Source organism: Coturnix japonica, chromosome 2, assembly GCF_001577835.2.
Source record: "Coturnix japonica isolate 7356 chromosome 2, Coturnix japonica 2.1, whole genome shotgun sequence".
Taxonomy (NCBI): Eukaryota; Metazoa; Chordata; class Aves; order Galliformes; family Phasianidae; genus Coturnix; species Coturnix japonica.
Window position 1 is genome coordinate 129035015 of NC_029517.1, and position 27318 is coordinate 129062332.

Sequence of the window (27318 nt, forward strand, 5' to 3'; positions counted from 1 at the left end):
AAAGTAGTCGTGATTATAAAAAATTATTGCTTATGATGACAAAAGAAAAGTGTTTAAATAGTTGTGTTAATGTACCTAAGTTGTATGAGCTAGTACTGTGCTACTTCATTGGCAGTCAAAAATTATACTACTACCTGTAAATTACTGCTAAATGTTCACATCTTTAAGTCTAATAATAATATCACCTGGTTTTGAATGGTACAAGTAAAGTGCTTTTCCTTGTGTAACACTCTTGAGTCAAAAAGCAAAAGATAATAAATTACAAGATTCAGTGCTCTAGTTATTTTTATCTGAACACAGTGAGGTGCATTTTGGGATTTTCATGAAGTAAAGTTATATAATTACTATACTATCTCTACAGATAGTGCTGTAGCAAAGTTAAATGATTTTCTGAAGGGACTGTTGTTTCATTCTTCACTGCATTCATAACAGCAGATTAAGAAAATTGCTTCATATGCATTGTTTTTTGCTTGTAGATTTTTTTCTTATGCTAAATTGCAAGTATAAATAATTTTTAGAAGGGTATTGTGGGGTATTATTCACATTCCAACCAAATATCTTTCATGACATAATGAGTGAATTATGTTACTTCCACACATTATTCTGGAGTACAGATTAGTGTACCAAATAAATATATATATATATATATATGTATGTATGTATATTTGTGATGTTTTGTTTAGTTTAGGCCCTGGGAATAGGACTAAAAGACTTTGTTCCTTGAAAAATCTACAGGTTAATTTACTAAGCTCTAGGAATAAAATCAGTTCTTTAAACACTTGAATTTACATCCTCATTAAATACGCAGTTTTTTGTCACTTGTTTTGTCAATGCCAGACTTATACAGTCTGGAAAATCTAAACCAAGCTGGTAATAAAAGTGGAACAATAATGTGCTTGGCTGTAGTGATGTTTTAGGGCAGAGTATTTCTTTGATAACAGTGGCCTCAAGTGCGTAGACCATCACTTTTTCTTCAGAATATGTCTGGAGGTCGTGTTCACAGCACCTGCTACAAGCTAAGTTTTGGCGTGTGCTTAAGTGCTATTATTAATTGTTGCAGACTGTTCAGTAGATAATACTGCTATTAGGGTTATGGTATATGTAATACAGTTTATGTATGTGTATATATATGTACTTAAGGAGTGGAATTTTCTTCACCCAGAGAAATGCAGGGGGTTCTGGTTAGCATACTAATATTCAGGAGTAGAGTTTTTTTCTCATAAATGTGGCAAAATAGGCAAACTTTTGTCTCTCATAGTGCTTATGTACTGCAAGTTTGCAGTATCATAAATGTGAGTAATGACAATGACCACTTCGCTTCAGAGGCTTCCACTGAAAATAAGGGAATTTTTTTCACTGTGCGTGACTGAACACCAGCACAGGTTGCTCAGAGGCTGTGGGTTCTCCTCCTTGGAGATCTTTGGAAGCTGCCTAGAGCTGATCCTGTGCACTGTGCTCTGTGTTCCTGCTTCAGCAGGGGGTGAACCAGATGGACCCAGAGGTTCCTGCCAACCTCAGCCATTCTGTGATTCAGTGAACATACTGTAAGAGCAGTCACAACAACTCTAACCTTAAGGCAATCTGACTTAATATACAATCCCTCTTAATTCCTATCCCCTCATTCTTACCTTGAGAATGCTTGATAAATATTTCTTTATATAACTTCTGATCCGTTGTTGGCTTCTGTTGGATTCTGTCACATTATGTTGTCCTCAGTTCCCAACTGTAGTCTAAAGTGCCTTAATTTACTTAATTTTTTCCTATATTTAGGTTGTTCTGTACTGTCCTTTGCAAATGAGAAAACAAAATGGTAAATAAGCATAGTAGTGTTCTATTTATTCACTATTAATTTTTTTTCTAGAAGGTAGCTTATTTTTTCACTGGATCATTGACCCACTGGATATGTGTTAAATACAAATGCTCTATGGGTAGGAATAACTCCAAACCTGTTACTTTCTGTGATGTTAGGAGATGTACAGCTGTGCCTGTATGTCTAATACACACACACACACGCTAACAGCACCTGCTTAGTTTACTGCTTTGAATTTTGGTTGCTATTTTCTTTCCTTGACATTCAGTTTGGCATTCAGCTCCAGATTATGGAGCTAAGGTTCTGAACTCATATTACGGTCTGTACAAAGATAGTACAATACTATACTTGCTTTATATGCTCTGTAACTTTTTTACTAAGATAGTTGGCTGCAGCATCCAATGCATTCCCAATAAGAGAAGCCTTCTGCTTTAGGACCTTGTCCATCCTTTCTTGATCGTGTTGCAAAAAACTTAGTGAATGTTACAGATACTCTTTACTGATGATTTCAGACTCTTGGCAGCTTTCCTGATTCCAGAGTGTTTAAATGACTTGTAACTGTGTAGGCATTTCAAAAATGCCTTAACCTGACATGTTTTTGAGTATTTTAGATACAATTTAATGGTCTCTGTCTCTCAATTTCAAAGATAGTTTCAGCTTTTCAAGTGACATCTTAAATACAAATACCTCTCCTTCTGCTCCGCTGGCCTTACTGAACTCCTTTTCCCTTCCCTAAATCCTTTTTTTTTTTTTTTTTTTTTTTTGACTACTGTTGTGTATTTGGTATGACTTAGCATGGGACGTTCTGGAATTTCTTCCCATGCTGTGTGTACACATTTTGCTCTTATATATTTTTAATATTTTCAAATACAATTTATCTACCTTCCCTCTTTCAAATTAAGCAATAAAAGAACTTTTCCGTAAAGACATGCAAGGATTTCTGTTCAAGAGTTTCCTCTGTATTATATATCAGTTTCTGTTATTGCTCCTGTCAGTCAAACTTCAATTCCTGATATCTTCTTTAGTTTCCTAAAGTTAGCTTTTTACATCATACCCTGATAGGCTCACACTGCATGGTTGTAATTGAACTCTCCAGTTATTGGGTTTCCTGTCTCTACACCTTTTTATAGTCTTTCCCAGACTGTTGCAGTTAACATCCGAGTGGCGTAGCCCAGTTCTGTACTTCACGGATTGTTCGTACGCATCTCAGGAACTCAGAAAACCTTTATATAAGTGGTCTTCTAATATAAGTATGATTTCCCAGCATCACATCAGTCCTGTTAAGTTTGCAGAAGATACCTTTTAATTGTGTATCTGGTGTTACAATACCTCACCAAGAATAAACTGATGCAGGCTGTAAAAATGGTACTTTTTTCTTCCTTCAGATGTTTTTTCATTGTATCCAAATTCTTCCTTCTTTCACTTATACCCAACATGAAGTGCAGAAAATTGTCTTACGATTCTGGAGTTTTTTTAGTGTTTTTTGGTTTGTTTGTTTGTTTTGTTTTGTTGGTTTTTTTTTTTTTACTTGGTATTGACTATTGTCTATGCCAATAGACTCATTTCCCTTTCCTTTGGCTTTGCTTGGAAAGTGTCATATTTGCTATTTCTTTATATAACTTTAGCAGGCTGTGTCTGGGAACATCACTGCTCACCCCTGCCCCCACTTCAGTGAAGTCAAATAAGCATCTGGTTCCCTGTCCTGAGGAGGCATTCTACAGATTAGTCAAAAACAAGTAATAAGCACAGTTTTACTCTCTGTGTTTTGATCAGTAATTAGAAGCAATTAGATGCTGATCTTGGCAAATGTTTACATTTCTGCATTGTTTTAACATTTATGTAGTTTTTAAAATAATAATTCTCTGCTAAAATAGTACTCTTTTTTAATAAGTTAATTAAAAAAAAAAAAAGTTATAGTATGTCTTGGATTGGAAGGGACCTTAACTAGGAATCACTGGAAGTAGAAGATCTTTATGTAATTTAATTGAAATGGAATAGGAAATCTCAAAACTAGATCTGGATCTCATTCAACAGTATTGGTGATGTTGCAAATAACTATTGAAATCAGGACAGAATATTTTCATCCAATTACTACTCTGGAAATTATATAATGGTTTGATGTGTAGAGAAGGTAATAATTTTTGTTCATTTTCTTCTATGTAACTGTTATATTAGACAATGATGGTGTCTTAAGTCGAATATGCCTACAGAGCAGTCATTTAAACTCAATTATAGTAAATGGGGGAAAATGGACTCCTTTAAATAGGAGATGTCTATATGCAGTAGTTTAGACATCCTGTTGAAAAGAGGATAATTGATGCAAACTTGACAAGTTGTGCTTCTATGGATCTGCCTTTACTATAGGAAGGTAGGAGGGAACTCTACCTGTAAATGGGTCAAATACTTCTGCAAACTGTCCCTGTTTATGTCTCTGATTTTTTACTTCAATATGGAAATGTAGGAGTAATTCAAATATAGATTGTCAAAATCAATGGGCTGCAAGTTAACCTCTATTAATCCTTCAGAATTTTTTAAAAAATATATGTATATACTACTGTTTTTTCTTGTCCCTGAATACATACATAGGTTGTGTCCAATTGAACACTTTATGCATTTATTACAAGTCTTAAAGTTTCTTGCAACAGCTGGAATTCACTTCTTTAGAACTAGGAGAAAAATAAAATAATTTATTCTGACCCATCCAAGCTTTTGCATGCAGTGTGATCTTTGGATTACATTTCGGAGCTTGCTCAGGATGAGAAGGGCATTGGGACTGATTCCTCTGAGTATGAAGTAGCTTGACAGGTTCAAATGAACTTGATATTCTGTGTTTGTGATTTCACATGCTATAAATCTAATTTTAGTGAAGACGATTGATTAAGTGTTTCTTTGTATGTGATCAGCAAAGAGAATGGCTCAAACCACTGAGAAGTTCATCACTGAATCATACGACTAGTTTTTAATCTTCCAGCATTTACTGTATCATGCATTTAATTGAATTAAAGCATACAGAAATATATCAGACTGAAATGGCTCTTTCATAGTTTTTGTCTGTCTGTAGCAAAGCCCAGTTGTCATGCTGCTGTGGGAGGGAGCTACTGAGAGAGCTACCAAGGGGGATATTTATGTAAGTAATCCATGTATTCACAGGGGCCGTGGAGGAGTCCCTCCACCACCTGCAGGAGTACCGAGAGGGGCACCAGCACCCAGAGGAGTGCCTCCCAGTAGAGGACCAGTCAGTCGTAGCCGTGGACTTCTAGCACCCAGAGCAAGAGGAGTACCTCCACCTGCAGGCTACCGGCCTCTGCCACCACCTCCGGCACAGGAGACATATGGTGAATATGTAAGTTGAGCTGTTCTCAGAGCTATTAATGTGAGCTGTTTGGATTTTTGAAGGGATGGGCTTAACTACTGCTTTAGAACCCAACAGAACCTCTTCATTAGAACCTAATGAATCCTTACACCCAGAATCTATGGAGAATGTGATAATCTTATCGCCCTCTCAGGCTTGAACTGTTTCATATTGCTCAGACTTCAGGTTTTATGTGTGATCATAAAGACATTTACAGTGCATTCAGAAAAATATTTACGTAGTTCTTAAATGTATTAGGTTTCTGCTTCGAAAAAATCTGAAAACCATGTTGATGGTAGATGTTTAATTCTGAATTACTCTGCCTATTTCTAGGCCATGCATTGTAGATTGGGTGGCAGTTTGGTAGAAAGTAAACCTGATGTAACTTCTTACTTTTAAATGCCTGTTTGTAGCAATTGTGTGGTGTGGAAGTAACAGCCTTCTGAATTGCTATCCAGGTATATGTTTCTTTCGAGAGAATGTTTGGAAATACATATAAAAACAGTGCTATGTTATACGGCTGCTAAAAAGCAACAGCATTCTCTAAACTAGACCACTTATCTTCCATGTATCTGAGCAATGGTAAATACATTATCCTGTAACTGATGAAGCAATGCAAGCAGATTCATTTAACAGTTATCAAAAGTTGTGTCTCCTTTGTTAAAATAGTGCTTTGCTAGAAAAGTCTGAAGAAAATATGAACCATTAGAGTACTGTATGTGTGTCAATGCATGATACTCCATCCACCTGTCCAATTTTAGCATATAATCAAAGGGCCACAACTGTACATTTTAGTCAGTAAGGTAACATGATAAGAGTTCTACTTCAGTCTTCGCTTACTAATTGCTGGTAAGTATCAAGTGTTCTTTTGCAATATGGAATATCCAAGGTGGGTAAGGTGTCACAGTTTGCTGAAAGGAAAATAGATTGTGAGTATCATTAAGAAGCTAATTAAGCAGCATCTATGGCATAATTTCTGAATCCCAGAGACACAGATATCTGCAGAAGTTACGGACCAGCCTTGGAAACATTTCCATTGTAGTCTGGAATGTCTACAGAGATCTGTGAAAATTTTCATTTCCACAGACAAACATATCTCTACTCTGTACTCTTTAAAACAGCGTGAAATTGTTTGGAAGGAGGCAAGCTGTATAGTGGATGCAGCCTTCAAACACTTTATTCTGTAATTCTGTAATCTAAGATGATGCAGAGCTTTCAGTACATAAAATCTTTGCCCTTTTCTCTAACATACTATTGTGTATGCGGTGTGACAGAAAATGAGGCCATCATTGAGTCACGTAAACATTTTCTTCTTTATCACTCCCTTTAGTGACTTATTTCATAGTCCTTAACACATCACACCAGTGAATCTATAACATCTAACAGTAGTTTACTCAGTTCTTTCTCCTGTCTATCCTAATTTCTCTCCTGTCTTCTATCACTTAGAAAACTATCTGTAAAAATAAATCCAAATTGAAAATACCTACAGTAGGCTGAAAAATCTGAAGGGTGAATTTTGAGGCAGTATTTCACACTACAGAAATGATGCCAGGAGCAAAGACTCTTTGATTTTGACAGAGAAGTTAGTTAATGTGAGCTCAAAATGAGCAGGAACAGATGATCCATCCCATCTTTGGAGCACAGGACTTAACTCTTACAGGAGGTTCTACACAAGAGGTAGACTGCCTTCATTGCTCAGTCCGCTTTCTCAGAGGCCTGTAACACTCTTGTACGCTGGATGTGGCCTTCTCTGCTGACATCACAGAAGTACTGGAATAGCAGCAATATCTGCACGCTTTTTCCATTTCAGTATAGTTTTTCCACTTTTTGCCCGTCTCACTTCTGTGTTGTATTCAACCCCAGGACACATTTCTCTTGGACTTAACCATATTGCTAGTACCATGATGAAGTTTTTGAAGCTACTAAACCACAGCTCCTTATCGTCTTGTGTTAACATTGTCTTTTTAATAGCTGTAGCATCAGTTTGTGCGATAGGAAAAAATTCAGGACTCTGCAGCCAGCCAGCTTTATAATGGCTGTCCTAATCTCTCTGCTCTGGTGTGATAAACTTTCTTGGAAGGCTAATACACCTCCCGTTTCTAAATCCTCATATGCTTGGGTCAGGAGGAAGCCTGGTATGAGGTAGAATGATGTCCAGGATTATTTTTATAATAGGTGGATAAGGGAAAACATCCTAGACGGTTGCTGGCTTTATAGAAGCACTTGCAGATAGTCTCAGGGATACTGTTCTCTTCATCAAGAGTTGCTGTATTTACAGAACCAAACATGCAATAGGTAAGTAAGTCAAAATATTTTTCGTGTATTTTTAAGTTGCCGATTTATTCAATGAAAATAAGGTATAGAAATTGATTTTTTACTACCTGGAGATTTTAATCTTTTCCATAATTTTCAATAAGCAGGAAATAAGTAACATAATCCTTTTTTTTTTTTTTTCTTTTTTCTACTGTTGATTTCTTAATATTCAGTCAAACACAGGATAAGAGCATAACTGTTGAATCACAAGTACTGTCTAGAAACTACTCCTGCTCTGTGCTTTTTGTTGTTGTTCTCCCACCAGCTTTAAAACTTTGAGGCTTTTTTTCCAAATTAATAATGCAGCAGTGTGATTGAAGCTGTTCAAGATTAGATTTTTATTTGCTTCTATTCTCATTTCACAAAAATGTTTTGTAGATACTCCCTTTCAATTCTCTACTGTTTGAATATATTTGTTATGATGCCACGTCAAGTTCTTTTTTTAAATGTGTTAAATTTAACGTGAGATTTACTTGACCTGATAATCAGTTCTTAGGCATTAAATATTGAATTCTAAGCTTGGGTTAAAAGCAAGATGGAATGTCAATTACAGGGGGGTTATTTATTTATTTATTTTAATTTGAAGATACAGCCTTCTTCAAAGAATTTATAGAACACCTCGATGTGTGTTAGGTGCCCATAACAAATTTCAAAATTGAAATTTTATGATCTGTGTTAAGTTATCATCTGTTTCTGCAAGATCTTAGAAATGGCTAAAGTTTACTGTTTGTGAAGCATACACTTGTGGGTATTTCCATAAATAAATTGCTTTTACTGGTGCACATAGATGTGCTTCAGATTTAATTCAGACTTCAGCTTTTAATTGTCATGCAAGGTCTATTCTACAAGGCTCACTCATACAAGTTACATTCACTTTGATAGTGTGAGGCTATACTCATACTGTTCCCTGCAAGGAACGGGGAAAACTCAAAGGACGTAATAACATTCTGAATAACAAGATCTACACAAAAAAGATCAAATGTAATGCTGTAAGTCTCACTTAATTGAAAGCTTGGTTCCACTGAAAGCAGTGGAAGGCCTTCAGTTGAGATTCCTGTTGAAGATATTCACATTTCCTCAGTTCTCCCTGGGGAGCATGTGCTCATTGCCATGCTGCTGGCTGTCCTGGCATTCTCAGTGTTATGAGCTGTGGTTTCCATCCTTTCCATTTGGGAAGGAACTCTTAAGAATTCTGTGGGAAGATTAAAAGGAAGGAGGAGGTGTGGGTAGTTTGTTTACAAGTGATGTTTGGCTGGATGGCTAAGAACAAAAGTCCAGACTCCATTTTACAGCCCAGTGATGATTATAAAATATGTATGTGTAAATTAGTGAAAGGAATGAATGCAAAGCCTTAATGTTTCCAGGTGAGAGCCCCTTCAGCTGATCAACCTATTTTTGTAGTGCATCTTCTTAGAAAGTTCATTCAAATTCTCTCAGGCTTAATCTCCAGCATTCAAATTCAAGTCTGCAGATGCTGAGTACTGGCTGTAACACCAGGTCTTTTTTTCCACTGTGGAAAATGCCAGATGTAATGGTGATGAGTTTAGAGCAATGAGAATAGGAGTGTATGCGTCAATTCCTAAATAACTGTTTATAAAAAGTCACAGAAACATAGAGTATCCCGAGTTGGAAGGGACCTATGAAGATCATAAAGCCCAACTCCTGGCTGCATACAGAGCAATCTGAGAGTTAAGCCAGGTATCTAAGACTGATGCTTCTTGAATATAAACAGGATTGAGGCCACAATGAATGTTTTTCATGCCTTCATTTTTACCAATAATCTTGTGTTAGGTGACTTCAGTACTTACTGGGTGTCTTAATATCCACTCTGTAAGGTGTTCAGGGGCTGTGTGGAGTCTAGCTGATAAGAAGTTCTGAAGTTCAACCATTTAACACAGCATTCTGATTTGTAAGTATCCTTTCTGCATCTCTTCACTGAGATCACACCAAATTTGGAAAATGTCAGAAAACTGAAAGTGAGGATTACACAGAGCATACTGTGAGAGCAATTTCTTGGAGCTCTATTGATTTTGCAGGGCAGACTGCGTTTAAACCAGAATTCCTTCTCACTAACATTCATTTGCTCACTTGCTGTTTCTTGTTGAAAAGGAAAGATCTGTCAGGAGTGGCAGCAAAATGTTTGTATACTGTATGAAAAATATGAAATCTTTATTTCCAAGTGAACAAGTGAATTTCCTGGGATGCAAGGCAAAATATTATGCAAAGAGCTAACACAGAAGTAATAAGATTTTATAAAGGATTAAAATTTTAACTGCACAGAGTTCCAGTATAATTTTTGTCTCAATTTGCAGGAATTACACTATGTTCTGATTTGCCAGGGCATTTAACCCTGCCTGCAATGTGCAGTGGGGTTGTAACTAGATCTTGGAGGTCCCTTCCAATCCAAGCCATTTTGTGATTCTGAATTTGGATATTTTCTTTATAATTTGTAATTATTTTAATCAAATTAAATTCAGAACTTCTTGTTTACTTAAGTCTTTTTTTGTTTGTTTGTTTTTGTTTGTTTGTTTGTTTTCCTTCAGTGCAGCTTTCAGTTCCTGGAAAAGGATTTGTCGTAACTTCATTCTCTGGGGATTACAGAAATACTCTTTTCTGTTTCTGTTCCCTTTTGTGGATAATGCTGTGGTTTACACTGAAATCTCACTTGATTTTTAAAGCAATGTGTTTACTGAGTTTTGGCTTTTCTGAAGTACTTAAAGTCAGGGTGAATTCTGGTAAGGCTTTTGGAAAAGAAGTTCAGAACAAAAAAGCACAGTTTCTTGTCTTATTGTATGTTTCAGAGTTCTTTTACTTACTAAGTAGGTCAAGCAAAAATAAATGTTTAAAGAAAATTTAAAGTTGCTATGTTTTATTTATTTTTCTTTTTTATGGTATAACGTTACTGTTAGGATTTTTGTGACTGGCCTAAGAGACTGTGGAAAAGCTTTTGGTTTTTGTCAGGAACTCAGGCATGTTTTTTGACTTGTGGAAACAGTAAAATGTTTTGGAGCCAAAGCAGGAAAATTTATCTTGCCTGCCTATCTTGAGGTTGAAATACAACCTGTGTTGTGCTTGTAAACAATTCCCTCAATTATTTCAGAGTTCAATCTGCTAATCTTTATTTGGACCTTTGTGACTTGATGCAGTTGTGTAGGTGTGAGTCTTTGATTCTTACTCTGGCTCCTGCCATTGTATACAGAAAAAAAAAAAAAAAAAAAGAATACACACAACTATATTGGTCTTGATTTTAAGTGCTGCTGCCTATATTCTTTAGCAACTTCCCTAATTTATTTTATTATTGTATTTTAAAGTGCGTGAAACAGAACCTACCAGTGCATTTCTCATTTCAGAAACACCTTGCTTGTTCTGGTTGAACATGGACTCCTCAATGAAAACAAATGGAACCGTTCTAAGAGTTTAGAGCCTGTGCCTGTTTGCTGCTGTTATCACTCAGACTTCAGATGTTACAACTCAGAGTTCAGCTGCCTATGTTTGTCTCGATAGCTCTCTATTCCCTGTTATTTAAATGATGGGGTGATGTCATTTTTACGCAGTAAAACAGCTGTTGCTTCTTTTTACCATTCTAATTTGTCTAAAAATATTCTTCATTGCTGGTATTACCTCATGTGATTTCTCCTTCAAGTCCATCTCTGCATTCAGTACTTTTCTGAATGTGGTAGTTCTTGCCTGAAAGGTAGGCACTCCACCAGCATTGTGTGATAGAGTACTGCTGTGAGTATTAAATTCATAGAACGATGAGGAAAGGAAACAGAGACCTTTGTATTGTAGTGATACCAGCCCGTCTAAATTTTCTTACAGAGAATGAGCTGAGAATTTGATTTCTTATTGATTTTTTCCAGCACTGCAAATGACCTTCTTGCAAAAATAAAATTTTTACACTTTTTTTTGCCAGCTTCTGCCATGCTCTCTTTGAAACATTGTGAGTTTCATGTCCTAGCCACTAATCTGGCATTGTCACTGCTTGCAGGTTATAATTCAAAGCCGCCATTTCCTATTCCCCATAAACAAGGGAATGTTTAAAGTACTCGGTTATTAGAAGGAAATGCAGATGTTCAAGACAACACAACTCATGATTTTTTTGGGGGTAGTGCAGAAGTTTTGACAAAGTTTGTTATCATTATTACCATTTGACCCATGTAACTTAGTGTTTAACATACTTGAATGATGAATTCTTACACGTTGCCATTGGTTCTGTCCATGAAAAATTTCTGTGCTGCTCTCCACTCTTTGGTATTACAGCAGTTGCAGGCACTGTCATTAAGACAACTGCAGGCATGAGTTCTCTTTAAGAGGAAAAGTAAAGTGATGCTAGCTTAATAGGATAGTAATTAACAAGGTTTGAGATTTTACAGAACAGTTTCATATCATTTCAGAGCATCTGCCTTATAATTCTACTTAATCTCTTAAATTGAAAACAAATTCCTAAAATCCTAAAAAAAAAAAAGGATTTAAATCAGGGCGGTCTCTCATGATACCGTTCTAGTTTATATTTCAGTTGTACTGTGAAAAATGCCTGCACTTTTAAGTCAGTTGTAATATTTTCAGCTCAGTATTTTTTACATTTTTATATTGTAAGCATGAACTGGGCAGCACGTTTGCTGCCTTCTCATCAGCCTAAGTTTGAGGGTTGCTTTTCCGGGTTGTTCTGAGAAGCAGGATGGTGAGTCATAGAAACAGAGTGCTTCCATTCATAGATAAAGTGTTCTTGCTGGTGCTTGCTTGGGAGGCAAATATGAATTTCCTGACAACAAGGCTGTGAAGAGTCTGGAGCATAAGTTCTGTGGGGAGCAGTGGAGGGACCATCCGGAGGAGGCTCAGGAGAATTTATTGCACTCTACCACTGCCTGAATGTGGTTCTGGTGAGATAGGAGGCTGTTACTTGTGACAGCACAAGAGGTAATGGCTTTAAGTTGTGGCCAAGGGAGGGTCAGGTTGAATATTAGGAAAAAATTCCCAGAGTGTCAGTGCATTGGAACAGGAAGGTGGTGGAGTCACTGTCTCCATAGGTATTCAAGAAACATGGTGATGTGGTACCAAGGAATGTGGCTTAATGGGATGAATTGATGGTTGGACTAGAGATCTTAGCAGCCTTTTCCAACCTTTATGATTCTATAATTCTGTAGTTACTGATTATCTTCAGCAAGAGGTATTTTTTTAACCCTGTGTGATTAGAATACAGGGGAAGTCCATTGTATTGCTTTTAATAGGTAGTAGGAGTACAAATGCTGTCTGCTACATGAAATGTAATAATGGCTTTAAATAAGAAAAATAATATCTTAGGAGTAACTGAAACATACCAAAATAAGGTATAAAAATGTAATGGAAATATTTGTATGAGGGTGTAATTTTTCTTCTACTCACTTTAAGCACTGTTGGCCAATGAATCTCATGTTCTGAAATATATACCAATATTCTATACTTTTTATTATGTATGAATATATACTGTTAAATTTACATGTTTTATTTATATAAATGCAAATCTTTCTATTCATGTTTACATGTTTTATATTACCTGAAACAGGTCAGGTGGCTGTACAGTTATACAATTGTACAGTTATACAGTTGATAGGTAAACAGAGGTTAAACAGATGTTTCATATGAAAGATTATTGTGATAGAAAGATAATCTATGATAAATGGAAGAGATTCTGCCTTAGTGGTAGTCAGCCTTAAATGAGATCTGGGAGAGGTGGAGCCAAGAAGAATTACCTTCACCTGTGCTCCCACTGCTGCCTCATTGCTTGCCTCACCTGGTTAATCAGAGGTTCAGGCTGTGATCAACAGTTTCCCATACAGGTGTCTGAGAATCCTTCACATGGGTATCAACTAATGTTAAATGAGCCATTTATTGAAATTATAAGAGGTCTTATTTCAGAAATAAAAATAAATATAGCGCAGCTTTGATTGCATTATAATACTCTATTTTGCCCAGCCTTGTTAATGACTTCCTGAAAGGGAAACTTCAAATCCAGTGTGATTGACACAAAATACAAAATCAGACCAATTTCATGGAATGCTCTGATAGAGATTTCAGTTGCCCCTGTGCCCTTGATATTTCAAGTGCACAATATAAAGATATTTTGAAATTTGAATCTTTTCTGTTCACAAGATGTCATCAGCAGTTATATAAAAATATTCTATTTTTTTTGGAGCATGTACCACGGGATATACTTATTTTTAGTGTAAATTTGTGATTTTTTTTAAATATAAATACAGCACTAAAATTGATCTATTTAAGCAGATTATGGTAATAAGCAACATCGTCCTTAACTGATAGGAGTCCTACTTATAAAAAATAGAATCTAGCTATTTTTCAGTCAAAGCTTAGTCACCTAAAGCAAAATAATAATAATGAAAAAGATATTAGATTCACTACTGCAGAAATTAGCATGTACAATTGTCAGCAGTAATGAATTCCAGGCAAACTTTCTGTGGAAGAGAAAGGTAACACCAGACACTGAAGTATAATATGAAAAGTGGGCTTTCCTAAAGTTCTGCTTTCATTTTGTTTTTTATACTTTGTTAACCTGATAAGTCCATTCCTTTTTAATTTGTTCTTATGTCTGTGAGACATTATATATATATGAGCAGTCTTGTTCCCCCCTCCCACCCCCCCCTTTTTTTTTTCTATGCCTGTTCATCGATGTGAATGTGAAGAATATGACCAATTCCTGTTAAATGTTAAAAGGTTAATTTCAGTCTTCTGCTTTCATTTGTTCTCACTGATATGTGCACGTAGTTTGAAATTTGGGAGTCCCTCTTAGGATTGGAGCTTTCACAGTTGGTAGATTCTATGAGGGGAGCCCAAATGTCATGTAAGTGCTCTGGAACAGGACAAATACATTGGCTCAGACAGCTTCTGCTGTTGATCAATGACTCTGTTGTAAACAGATGTCTGTGCATTGCATCAATAAGTAATAAAGTGCTTGTTCATAATTAAGTGCCAAGAGGCAATGGTTTTGTGGGCTTGGTGTGCGGTGCATCAAGGAAAATTCATTTCCGTATCAGATGGGCAAAGAAAATGCTAAGACTCTATTTTAATATTTAGTTTCTGGGTAGTGAGTTGATGAAAGAGAAAACAATAGATTTCCTTTTCATTTTAGGCATGTATTTATTTTCCCAACTGGAGGAATCTTTGTTTCCTCTTCCAGAATAGGGACTGTCTGCCATTCTCCTCTACCTGCAAATAATCATAGGCATCCTTCTGTTAATCACTGCTGGGACACAGTAAGTTTCGCTGGTTAGTGGTGAAGCAGCATTGATGGCCTGATTGCTTGGTTTTCCACATAAGCGATATCAAATGACAGGGAAAATTCTAAAAAGCCTCATAGATAGCAACTTCACAGCTCTTATTTGGTTTGAGGATGTCACTGACTCTGCTATAGAAAGCTTTCCTTCCAGAATATGGCAGGCTGTCAGATTGAGATCACTGGAGATGTTTTCTACTGGCATAAATTATATGCTGTTACATGATCTTCATTTCTCTGGCTCCCTTTGTTTTGAGAGGGCTTTCTCACTTGGTGAAAATGGACAAGGTACTTCTAAATATTCATTGAGGCCTTCGGGTTATTTGGATTTCCTAATTCTTCCTTATGAGGGATCACTATCAAGGCAGTGTCATTTTTGCTGATCATTAGCTTAGCTAATTTCAGCTTATTGTGTTATCCAGTATTAAATTAGCAGCAGTTCTTTATCTCTCCACTTTGCATCTTTTAAGGAAAGCCCAGCATCATTGTCAACCATTTCCATATTAAACTTCTGTACAGCATATAGCTGAAGCTTATTTTTTCATCTTGAAATGCAGTGCTACTGTTGGGAAAAGCAATATTACAGTATATTCTTAAACTTTAGGAGGAACAATATTACATTCCTTACTTTCAGTGTTTTAAATAAGAGTTGCTAAATTCCCACAGGTTGAAGAGTATGCAGGAGACATTTGAAGTAAAGCTGTGGTTCTTACTAGTGCTATCTTTATGTCTAGGTAGGAGTATTGAATTTGGTGTCCAGAATAAAGAATCAGTTACATAAGTCCACAGTTTTTTACTCAGATGCTTTGGTTCCTATCTGAAGTACTTCCCAGAACTCTCGAAGCTCTGTGCCTCTCATGCTTCAAGTATGTGGAAACATGAGGCATTTGCACTGCCCGCTGCACTAGGCAGTGTGTTGAACTAAAACTTCTGTTTCAAAGTGTGTGGCTGCCAGTAGCTCTTAAGAATTTCAAAGTTACCGTATAATCTCAGATATGCATGGAATTAGTCTTGATGAACATCAAGATTTTGCCATTTTAGGATGTACATATGTCATGTTTGTTTTTGGAGAATATACTCTTTCATATTTAGGACTGAGTTACTGTTTGTAAAGTATTTTGGGGGTTAATATTTTATGTTTCTTTTGTATCCTTTCAGGAATATGATGATGGCTATGGAACTGCTTATGATGAACAAAGCTATGATTCCTATGATAACAGCTATAGTACTCAAGCACAAAGGTAAGTTTCAAGTTCTGTAGGTGTAATACTGTACAGCTGGAAAGTTAATTTTACTTAGACATTTTCAGATTCATTTTAGATAACAAATATATTACAAAACGCTTATTAGAAATAATCTGCTTTGTTTTGTCTTTAGTACCACCAGTATGAAAGTCAATTACTGAGTGGATGAAAAGAAACAGAAGTGATATCTTGAAAGTGATTTACTTTCTTCAATTTTTGCTTAAAGAAGTTACTTGAAAATTCCATTAATTATATAGAAAAAAATAATGTGTCCAATTTTCCAATAGCAGGACAAAAAAAAAAAAAAGCTGTGAAGTAATAGTTACTTGTATTGGGGTAGCAGTTTGAATTAATAGCAAACATCACCTCTCACAAAGTTTGGCTTATGATCCTCGTTATGAGCTGTTTCTAGTGGATACATTTGAAAAAGGAGAGATAATTCTTGTGCATGCTTTACTTAGGTGTAACTTTTTGCTTGGAATTATGAGGGCTTCAAACCATGCCCACTGGAAGCAAGATACAAGGGAAGGGAAATGCTGCTGGATGTGTGTTAATGAAAGAATCAGAGAAATATTATTTAGCTTCGGCAATGTTTACTTGTTTTCAGTGTAGTATGAGACTACAAAACATTTCAAAGCAAAATTGAGATCCAAGCTGTTTATAACTGACATCTGCGTTACTTTAATGTTGGCACACCCAACTTAAATTTTGTTGTATTTATGAATATTTCCCTATTCCCATCAACTTCATGTGAAATACCTTAGTGGAAAGTTCCAGTGTCTTTATTGTTGAGTACTAACACAAGGGAAAGATTACCTTTGTATATATGGTACTCGATTCCTACAGTGTTGTAAGCTACTAAAAATGGATTTAAAAAAAAAAGGAAAGACATGACTACACAGTGTAGGACCTCCAAAATACAAAGCTCTGTAGGCATTTAGAGACCAGCTGCTGGTAATAGTTTTTTTTTTTTCCCCCGAAAGAAAATTACCAGAATAGTCCTCCACTTTTATGTTGGTAATTCTGTACTATTTTACTGCTTCTAGAGTTGGGTAACAGGGTTTATTGCACACAGCAATCAGATTTCATTACCAAGTCATTTGACTGAGCCAAAACTGAAAACATTACTAGGATTTGCTTCTTTTTTTATGTTGAGGATTTCACTAGGATTTCTTTTTCTTCGAACTAAAATTAGCAAATACTTTTTCCCATGAGATGAAATTGCTCATGTAAAGAACTAACAATGATACGCATACGTATGGATATTATATATTCTTATGCATACATGTTTAAAATTGTTTTGGAAGGAGATGCTTCGCAAACTGATTTCTGCATGTTTTCCATGTAATTTCAAAGTCCTATATACAGTTATGTTTGGAGTTCATGTCTTCAATGATTGCTCCATTTTTTCCCCCCATAATTTCGTTAAATATTCTAAAAGAAAACAAAAAATGGTTCATTTGTACATTTCTCTTGGGATATGGATGCTTGTTCTCTGCATGCTTTCTGACTTGGCAAAAAGAATGTTAGGATTGTCTTGGCAGGCAAAAAGTAGTAGCAGTCAACAGCCATCTGAACTACCTAGAATAATAGCATTGCTGGCTTTAATTTGAATATCAATAGTAGGCCATATTGCAAAAAGTTTTTTAATCATTAAGAGATGTTTTATCATACTTAGTTGCATTACAGTGTTCTTCCTGTGAAGGAAATAATGGAAAATAGAATTGTTGTCGTACCTTAAACTTAAATAATACTTGGTATTTTACCTACCTTGTGATGCATGGATAGAAAAGATGTTTGTATGCTTACAATACATTTAATAACAAACATACTCTTATTTCCATTTGAATGCTGAAAGCAGTAATCTTTTTAAATAATAGTATTTTAGCATATCTTCTGATACTGATTTCTCCAGAATATTCTGATATCAAAGATATTCAGTATTAAGAAGAAAATTTGGGAAATTACTAATAAACAGAAAATATGAGTATTGCTCATTAAATCGTATGCAGTAGTTCTTCACCTCATTAGAACTGGTTAATATTTATAGATGTATTTTTATGTGTGGTAATGTTGAGCTTGTTTAAATACTTATTTTGTTTTTAAAGGTTTTCCTTATTTTAGTGGTTCCTTTGTTAAAAATGGAAATTTGCACTAGAATTGAAATAGTTCTAAATTGTTTTTTGCATCTTTAAGATGTCTGCATGCAGGATCACATGCCCTTCAAATTCAGCCATTCAGTACAGGACAGCAGTACTCTTCAGTATTCTTTTTATTTTTACATGTTTGCATTTGTTTGCAAACAGTTCTTCATTCCTATTACTGGTTTAATGCTACCATATCATGTTTGTTTTAACTTCAGTGGTGTTTTACTTAACATTATCATGTACAAGAAAGTATATAAGTCGTACACAATGCGAAGCTTTAGTTAAAGCCTGTCACAGCATTAATAAGGAGAGAAACATCAGAGTTCTTTCTAAGTTCTGATCCATCTTAATGCCCTGTAATCCTGTAGAGGTTGCTTTCATTTAAAACATTTCCTTATCCACAGTTGTTTGTTCATGCTACAAAGCCCCAGATTGTAGTGCTTGGGGATGTTTTTTTATCAGAATTATTTGTTATGGTTAAAGGAACTTTAAAAAGATATCCCTTGGAGCTGCACTGAGCTTGACTGGGTATCTTAACTGATTTTTTAGAAGAGATGTGACTATATTATGTTTAATTTTTTGCAGAGGATCCTTAGACAAAATTTATGTTAGTGCAAACTAGTAAGGTGTTTAAATGCTGTTCAGTGTTTTTATAAAAACCTAAACAATCTAAAATGAATTTAACACAAATGTCTCAACTTCTGAAAATTAAACAATTAAAGCAGCCAAGAATTTTGCTTATAGAGCAATGAAAAATGTTCAGAACCTCTAGTCATTTAAGGGAGATGCATAATGCATAGCTAAAGAAAGCAGCAAAAGTAGAACTCAAGATAGTTGGTCATGCTGCACAGATATCCCATTATGCAGTCAGTAATTCCTTCAGGAAATCTGTTGTATAAAAGCATATAGTAATTAAATATTGAAGAGCTATGTGAAAAACTTGGGGATCTTACAGTAGATTGTGAGTTGTAAGTCCGTGATACTAGTGCGGCATCTCCTTGTGGGGCTCTTGGTTCATATACTCGTGTGCATCACATGCATGTAGATTTGACAGCACCCCTAACTATGTGTGTGCATGATCACACAACACAGCTAACTTAGAATCATAGAATTGCCAAGGTTGGAAAAGACCTTAAAGATCAAGTCCAACTTCAACCCAACTGTACTACCCTAACTCTAACAACCCTGTGCTAAATCATGTCCCTTACCACCACATACAAATGGTTTTTAAACACATCTAGGGATGGTGACTAAACCACCTCCCTCGGGAGCCTATTTGAGTGCTTAAAAACCCTTTCTGTAAAGAGGTTTTTCCTGCTATCCAACATAAACTTACTCTGGTGCAACCTAAGTCCATTTCCCCCTATCCTATCACCTGTCACCAGTGAAAAGAGAAAAGCCCTGAGAGACTTCCCAAATCCATCTAGAACTCCAGTCTTTGACTCAGATTTATTGCAGAAAGTAGTGGGCATTTTTGTGGACTGATATTAGTGCTAGAACAATTTTATTATGAAAATCTAGAGAAGAATGTTGTGGAGGAAATGAGATAATTTAATGGGGCCTTGCTTCTTAGCTGGTAGATCAATTTTTAGATATTTTCATATGAAGAAAAAAGTCTGTTAAATCTTTTAAATCTCTGAAATATGTTGTAAATTGAATGAATGTGCTTTTGTCCCTTAGTGGTTTCATACATGATCTGCACAAGTGTTTGCGAAGACGATAATAGGGCGGGGAGAAACGTGTGCTAATAAATCAATTGGCACTGTCAGTTCACTGTTAAATGTTCTCTAGAATACATAAGATTTATCACTGAGGAATTGTAGAATAATGGTAGTGTATGGAAACAAAGTCCACTAGGGAGATGTACTACATCATTCGGATTTAGCGTTGCCATCTGCTTAATAGCACTGAGATGACTACAGAGGTACTTATGATCAACCATTCATAGCAGTGACAGATGCTGCAGAGAGTTAACATGCCAGAGAATGAGGTTTGTTACTAAAATTCAGATTATGTGATAAGGTTACTGAGAAAGGGGGTGGGTTTGTTACCTCTCCAACAGCATTAAAGGTTTACTGTTTGCTTTTAAGTTTGCTGTGAAGAGAATGGATAATGCTGCTACTGTAGCACAAAAAAATTTAGAGAATCCCATCTGTCTGCTTTTGCCACTCAGAAGTTTCTGGTAACTCTTCATGCTTTCCTGCTAGCATTTACATCTTTTCCTCAGGAATAAAAGGAAAATAATAATAATAATGACTATTTTCATTATTTCTTACCTACAGTGGAGATGTGCAGTCTTTGCTATAAAAGAAATGATTTGTATAGCTGCATACCTGTGCCTGTTCAGGGGCAAAATCAAGTCATTGCTGTAGTCGTGGAGTCATTTGATGTTTAATTTGCAACAGTTATTATTTGAAAATTGCTTTAGATCTTCAGTCTGAGTGATCTTGACTCTGTTGCAGGAGAATTTAATCTAAATACTGATTAAAAACAGGGAGAGTTTAGCACTTAAAATAATTGCTAGCTTGTCTAGTTTCCTATGCTTTTCTCTGCTTTCCACATTTCCTTCTTAATCCTCCAGATTTCTCTCAGCAACAGCTATTGTGCTGTTGCCTTAAGCAGTGTTTCTCAGTCACTTTTCTTGCATAGTGAACAACAATTCCTACCACTTCAAATTACAACAAAATGCAGTGCATTCAAATAACAAGCTTTAGAGTCATCTTGTCAAGCTAATCTGAACTTTTTGAGGGGATTTACAAATTCTCTTCAGTCCACCTTTCAATGCATTTAGTTCAGTGCACTTATTCCTCAATGTGTTGAAGGAACAGTGCATGTCTAAAAGCTTGCGAAAAGAAATGTACATGTGGCAATTGCTAAGAGTGTTAAAAACTCAGTGTTATGGATGCCATGCAGTGGAGCCCTGTTCTTCACTGTTCATCAAGTGACTGATTCAAGACAATTTTATTTATTTATTTATTTATTTTTGCAGAAGACTATGTTCAAGGACTCTGGTTGGAAAGGTTCAAGGAAGTTATTAGTAGCTTCAGGTAGTTAATGGAGGAAAAATTACTGGACGTCACATCAAGAATCGAAAACAAAGATAGAAAATCAAATAATGGTGTTGCTCAATTGATTCTGAATTAATATAGGTAAACTAATTGGCCAAAGTTCTCCAGATTTCTCAGTCCCTCTTCTAGTGCCACTGAAGAGGCACCTTAGTTTCAGCAAACTGATTCTGTTTCTTTCCCAAGCCCAAAAATGTGGTCCTCCATATTTTCAATGAAGAACTCAAATTTTCAGTTACATTCTTTAACTGTGCCTAGTATTTACAAAAAGCAGGCAACATTACTGTTTTATGAAAGGAGGGATTTTGCAAAGAGTTGAGTAGATGGATTTGAAGCTAGCTTATTTAGGTGTTGCTGTTGGCATTCCCAAGTTAATTGCTATCATTTTGTTTGTGATGTTCCATGTGTTAAATTTACATTAAGTTAAGTTTGTCAGTAGTCAAGCATTTCCAGGGTCCATAAATATGCATTATATGCAAAACAGTGTCTGTTACTGTAGCTTTTCAAGATGTAATTCTCTGGATTTTAATGCTAGTAGCAGTTAGTATTTCATGCTCTGACTTATAAATCAAATCAATTCACAGCATTGTTGGGATAGTAAGAATGGCCACAATTTTGCAATTTCTTTATTGCTGCTTATGAGCACCTGGTACACAGAAGCTTGTTGTAGGCTATAGTTCTGCACAAATAAAGCTTCAAAAGCATTATCGCAAACAAGCTAATTAAAGAGGGTGAGTATTTGGTGGGATTTAGGAATCTTTGCTTAGCTGATTATGCAGGTGGAACAGTGTGAGAAAAGAGTGGGTTAAATTGGGTCTTTTTAAGAAATACTTAATAAGGAGAGAAAATAATTAACAGTGAATATTTTTTTGTATATAAAAGTCTATGCAGATATTAATGGTTACTTCTCAAATTAGTCACAAATTAAAAAATACATCAATTTTAGTGCTTAAATTTAATTAGAGTATGTTTTTAAAAAGAAGGTTACTTAAGCTTCAGTAATGAAGACTATAAGACCTTGTATTGAGTAGGGTAAAATGAATTTTGGAATACACGGTTGCTAGGCTAAAGAAGATGACTTAAGCTTCAATAATGAAGACTACATTTAAGTGAGATTAATTTAATTTGGAAATACCTCGTTCCTAAGCCTTAGTGTGCAGCAGCAGGGGTCTCAGATTTATGGTCTTTGGAGACAAAAGCTGGATGATTGGACTTCCAGGGTTTACAAATTATTTGCTTAGAAATAACTTTAAAGTTGCCATATATCGTAACCAGTTTCATTGAAAGATAGACGTGGAAGGATCGAAGACTACATCACCCTTTTACAGATAGAAAAAAAAGACTATGCCATAATTCCACACTTACAGGAGTCTCAAAAATATATATACATAAGATTGATTTCCCTGATGTTAGGTGGAGAAGGAACTTGAAGCTCATGCTTTCTTGGAAACGAGTGAATAGTAGGCAAGTAACAGAGACACAAGAAACAGGTCTTCATCAGTTCAGGACACATTTTTATGTTACAGAACATATGCTTATTAGTGTTACTTGAAAACTGTAGTTTTATCAATCAGAGAGTACTCTGAAGTATTTGCTTTTCTTGCAAGGGGAGAAAAATTCTACTTGTTTCCATTGGTGGTAGAGTATCTATTTTACTGGCCAAATCTTAGAAAAGGAAAACAGTTACAGAAAAATGTTAAATTAGTCCTTTTTTTTTTTTTTTTTTTTTTTTTTTTTCTCCTTCCCTAATTTTACTTTAGAAAAAATAACTGGAAGATGGAAGTTGCACTATTATGGCACCAGATGCCATGAAAAACAGTCAGTTAGTACCCATCAGAATTTAAATTTTATTGTCATATAATCACATCAAATGAGAGTGATGTGGAATGCATTTGAAACACACAACATAGACCCATGGAAGGCCAGTGAACAAGTTAAATGAATTCATCTCTGTAATTTGAGGACTGCCTTTCTGTACTCTACGAAGTCTAACTTATACCATTCAGATCTTTGTTACCCCCACTGCTCCCATTGTGCTGAGAGTTCTTGTCTGTTTGGAAATGACATACTTCAGCATTATTGTTTATGTTGGTTCATGTTTCTTTTCTCATTTAGCTGTTGAAACACATTGGTACACACTTGGATTGTTCAGGACTTCCAGTCTAGTTTCCTTTGACAGCATGGATTGATATCCTTGTTATCTCATCCTCAAACTGCTTTGCAAGCCAGAGAAATGTGATGTGAGGTTGGTTAGGGTTCAACTTGTTAGTTTCTCTGCTGGTGCTTTTTGGTTTGATGCTGACATTTTGTTTTGTCTTTCCCACGTTTAGGAATGGATTGTTAGTGTAGTCTGGTTTTGCTGTAACACTATAGGTTCCTACTACTGCCATTCCTGAGAAGTCTTCTTACTTGCTTTGTGCACTGTAGTCACTCCTGCTGCTTGTCCTTTGTGTTTCCCTTTTTGAGATATGACACATGATGGGAGTGGAGTCCAGGGATAAAGGACTGGAGATACCAGTAACCAGACATTCCAGGTGGTAGAACTGTTTGCTTTAAGGAAAGACAGTTCTGTTAGAAATACATTGTCCTAGTTTTGTGCCTGGTAGGTAGCTTCAAAATGCAGGTGTTTATGAAGGCATTTCACTGTTCTTCAACACAAGTAAAAAATATTACAATTCCTGCCATAAAAGTAATTTCTAAACAGTGATAGCTAAGAGAATCCTTGAGAGGGCACTGTGGTCATCTTTTTGGATTATAGGAAATAGATTTGCTATTTATATTATGAGATTAAAATGGAATGTAGTTTAAGAGCGATTGCATCATTTTCTCGTATTTTATAAGGCTTGCACATATAGGTCTCAGCTGCTTTCTGAAGTCATTATCTCTGTATTAGACATAAGCTGAGATGCAGGCTGAGAATGTGAGCCAAAGAAACTTCTGCCAAGAAGTGTTATAGCTGTGCAGTAAATAAAAAAATATATCTGTGAGATCCAAATCTTCTCTGGATGTCCTGGTTTCATGATACCCTGCTGTAAGCTGGATTACAGAATCTATTTTAATGATCCACAAAAGCATTAAGAACATATATTCAATGTAGTGCTCAAGACATTGTGGAGATGAGAAGCTTCACTAAGATGATCATTGTCTTGACAATAATACTTAGGACATGCTTATTCCTGTTCGCTGTTGACAGATGGATTTTGATATCAGAGGCAGCTGTGCATGAAGATCTGAGGGGAGGGACAGAAAGAGGCCTGTCCTTGTGGAAAAGTTCTGTTTGGATGTGATCCTGTCAGTCAGGGTCTATCATGTAGGACATCTTGCTAAAAAGATCCATACTTGTTCTCTCTACATTGTTGTTGTGTGTGATTTCTATAGGACAAAGGTGAAATTTTGAAGCTACTCTTAAAACAAAATACCTTCCCTGTTTGGAAGTTTTCTTTGGTTGTTTTCTGAAAACTCTCTGCCTTCCATTAGTTCCAAAATTAATGCTGATATCCATGTGTAAAATGGAGAAACAGGAGAGAAAAAAAAGTTATTTTTCCCTAGCAAGCATTACAGGAGACAAGTACCAAAAACAAAAGAACAAACAAAAAAAGCTGGCTTTCGTCACTGAGAAGAAGGAGAAATTGAAGTAAAAAGTACTGAAACTCACTGGGCAACATCACTTCCCATTATTATTTCTATTTTTATACAGATTATTAATTTTGAAGGATCAGTCGATTAATATAGATAAGGCATGATATCCTATTAGTGCAAGTAGAATATTTTCCATTTCAGATGTTTATTTGTATTGCGGTTTACATAATGTAAAATGAGTCACATTTTGTTTAATGGATATTTGGGTCTATGAAATGAAACCCTGCAGAAGTCATTCTGACAGGATTGACAGATACGGGAATAGGGCTCAGCTGCTACAGGCCTCTGAAGTTGACAGTTTGAAAATAAATAATCACGCACTGTGTGGAGGGATAGTGCATGTCAATTTCAGGTTGGTTGTCAGAATAAAGACTGTTCTATCACTGGCTGCTGCAGGGAAAGATTATGTTATATCTTAGGCTTCAAACTTCGACCTTATTTCTGTGCTGTGTATCACATGGGCTGACAAACCACATAAAGTGGTTTTGTTGGGTACAGATATATTGTTAGATACAGATATATTGTGACTGTTTTCATAGTGCGTTGTTCATGTTTCTGTTCAGGAAGTTTTACATTAGCAATTAAAAAACATTCAGCTACAGTTTTCAGATATGTATTTACACACATCAGGGCTTTACTGTATTTGGCTTGGATTATTTTGTGGAATTCAGAAGTTACTAATTAAAAAATGAAATCTGTGGTGATCTTACTCAGCTTAGAAGTAATTGTAACTTGAGAGTTACTTGTATTATAATATTATATCTACCGGTTCATGCTAAGGCTGTAAATTGCCTTTTCACTCTGATTTTTCTTTTGATAGAAATCCATCTAGTTTTGGATACACTTTGTCAGTATTTGCAATTACTTGTTAGTAATCACATTTTACAAGATTTCTTTACCAAGCAGGTAAAGATTTGGTGACATCGGTTTGTGGAGTATACAGTTATCGTCTTTGTGCTCTGCCTGTGGTTAGAAAGAAAAGGAAAGAAAATGAGACACTTTTTTTTTGATGACTAGTATTTTGTTACCTAATGGATGGAATGGACAATATATAACAGCTTATACATAGCTATACTTATACAAAATATGAGAGAATGATGGATATATTGCTTTTAGTAGTGCTTGTCCTCTAGGTTACATTCAGTGATCTTACTGTGAATAGAAAATGTCACCATGAAAAGGAAGACTGTTTTAATCCATGGTTATAGTACTCATACAAATTTTTGAGTACTAATGAATGCAGATTTCTGCTTTAAGCTTTGAAATTCTGATTGTCATTTCTTTTCTACTTCTTCAAGTGATAGCCTTTGCATTTGTGCACATCTGTCTTGTTTTGAAGGCACTAAACTCTGCAAACATGTAGGCAGTGTATAACACTTGCTTATGCTTTGTGTGTTGTTTTTTGTTACTGTGAATTCAAAGATTCAAATGCAAACCACTAGGAAGTAATAGACAATGATAGCAAAGGAATTGGATTCAGAACATTACCTGCTACTCTTCTTACTGGCACTGCTAAGATCTTCAACTTTCCTATCTGTATGTGTAATAATAAATGTAAAATTCCCACATAACACTTTGCACTGTGGACTGGGGTCTCAATGCTGGAAAAATCAACCTAAACAGATGTAAATGAGGTTTACTTTTCCTTCTTCTTAATGTACAATGAGGACCTTTTAGCTGTACTATCACTTGAATGCTCAGTTTCTTTAGCTTAGGACACATCTACATTCTAGATTCTCATTTTGAAGTCAGAATGTGTAGTGGGAAGCATTGCTTCTTAAAATGTAACTCCTTTATTTTTTGCTTTCCTTCCTGCTTCCCTCCTGTACAGTGGAGCTGATTACTATGACTACGGCCATGGACTGAGTGAAGAAACATATGAATCATATGGTGAGTAGCTTTAGGCTAAGTGACTACAGTAGTAAGGATGCCTGAAAAAAAAAATTATATGTATATATAATCAAAGATGTAAAATTTCCATAAGGCAAACTTCATTGCTGCAGTGGCTAACAGCTGCTAGGAATTCCTTCACTGTCACAGAGCTCCACATGTGGTTATTGAGAAGAACACTGCAGGAAACTACTGTGGTCTATTAGCTAGTGTACTCATGTGAATGTGAAATCAAAGAAATAAACTAAAAGAGATTAGCCTAAATTGTGCTGCAGTGTCTCATTGAGTGAGATTTAAACTAAAAAATGTCTGTTGGTCCTTAGTTCGACAGTTGTTTGCTGCTGAATGTAAATGTTTCTAGTATGGCATAACTGGTGGTGAACTCAATACCAGCATAGAATACACTGAACTTCTCTGACACAAAGCCAAACCAAATGCTTTTAAAGCTGTTATGGTCTTTTTGCATTATTTCATTGGCAAGCATCAGTCCTGTGAAATCAAGCACAGTCATTAGGTAAAGGTTGTGGAAGTACTTTAGGTGGCTCATAGGCATGAGGGCAGGGAGTTACTCATCTGGAGACAAAACAATGT

General features: G+C 35.7%; 1 protein-coding gene across 2 annotated transcripts in view; it reads left to right on the forward strand.

The window, feature by feature from the left end:
* KHDRBS3 (KH RNA binding domain containing, signal transduction associated 3) overlaps window positions 1-27318 on the forward strand; it is a 76230-nt gene that overhangs the window by 42294 nt on the left and 6618 nt on the right. For both annotated transcript variants that reach the window (XR_004306295.1, XM_032442911.1), the window contains exons 6-8: window positions 4961-5153; window positions 15901-15983; window positions 26669-26727. Coding sequence is in view for 1 of the 2 variants with exons in the window: in XM_032442911.1 (XP_032298802.1) it covers window positions 4961-5153; window positions 15901-15983; window positions 26669-26727 (335 nt within the window). In the remaining variant the exon portion in view is untranslated. The remainder of the gene's footprint in view (window positions 1-4960; window positions 5154-15900; window positions 15984-26668; window positions 26728-27318) is intronic.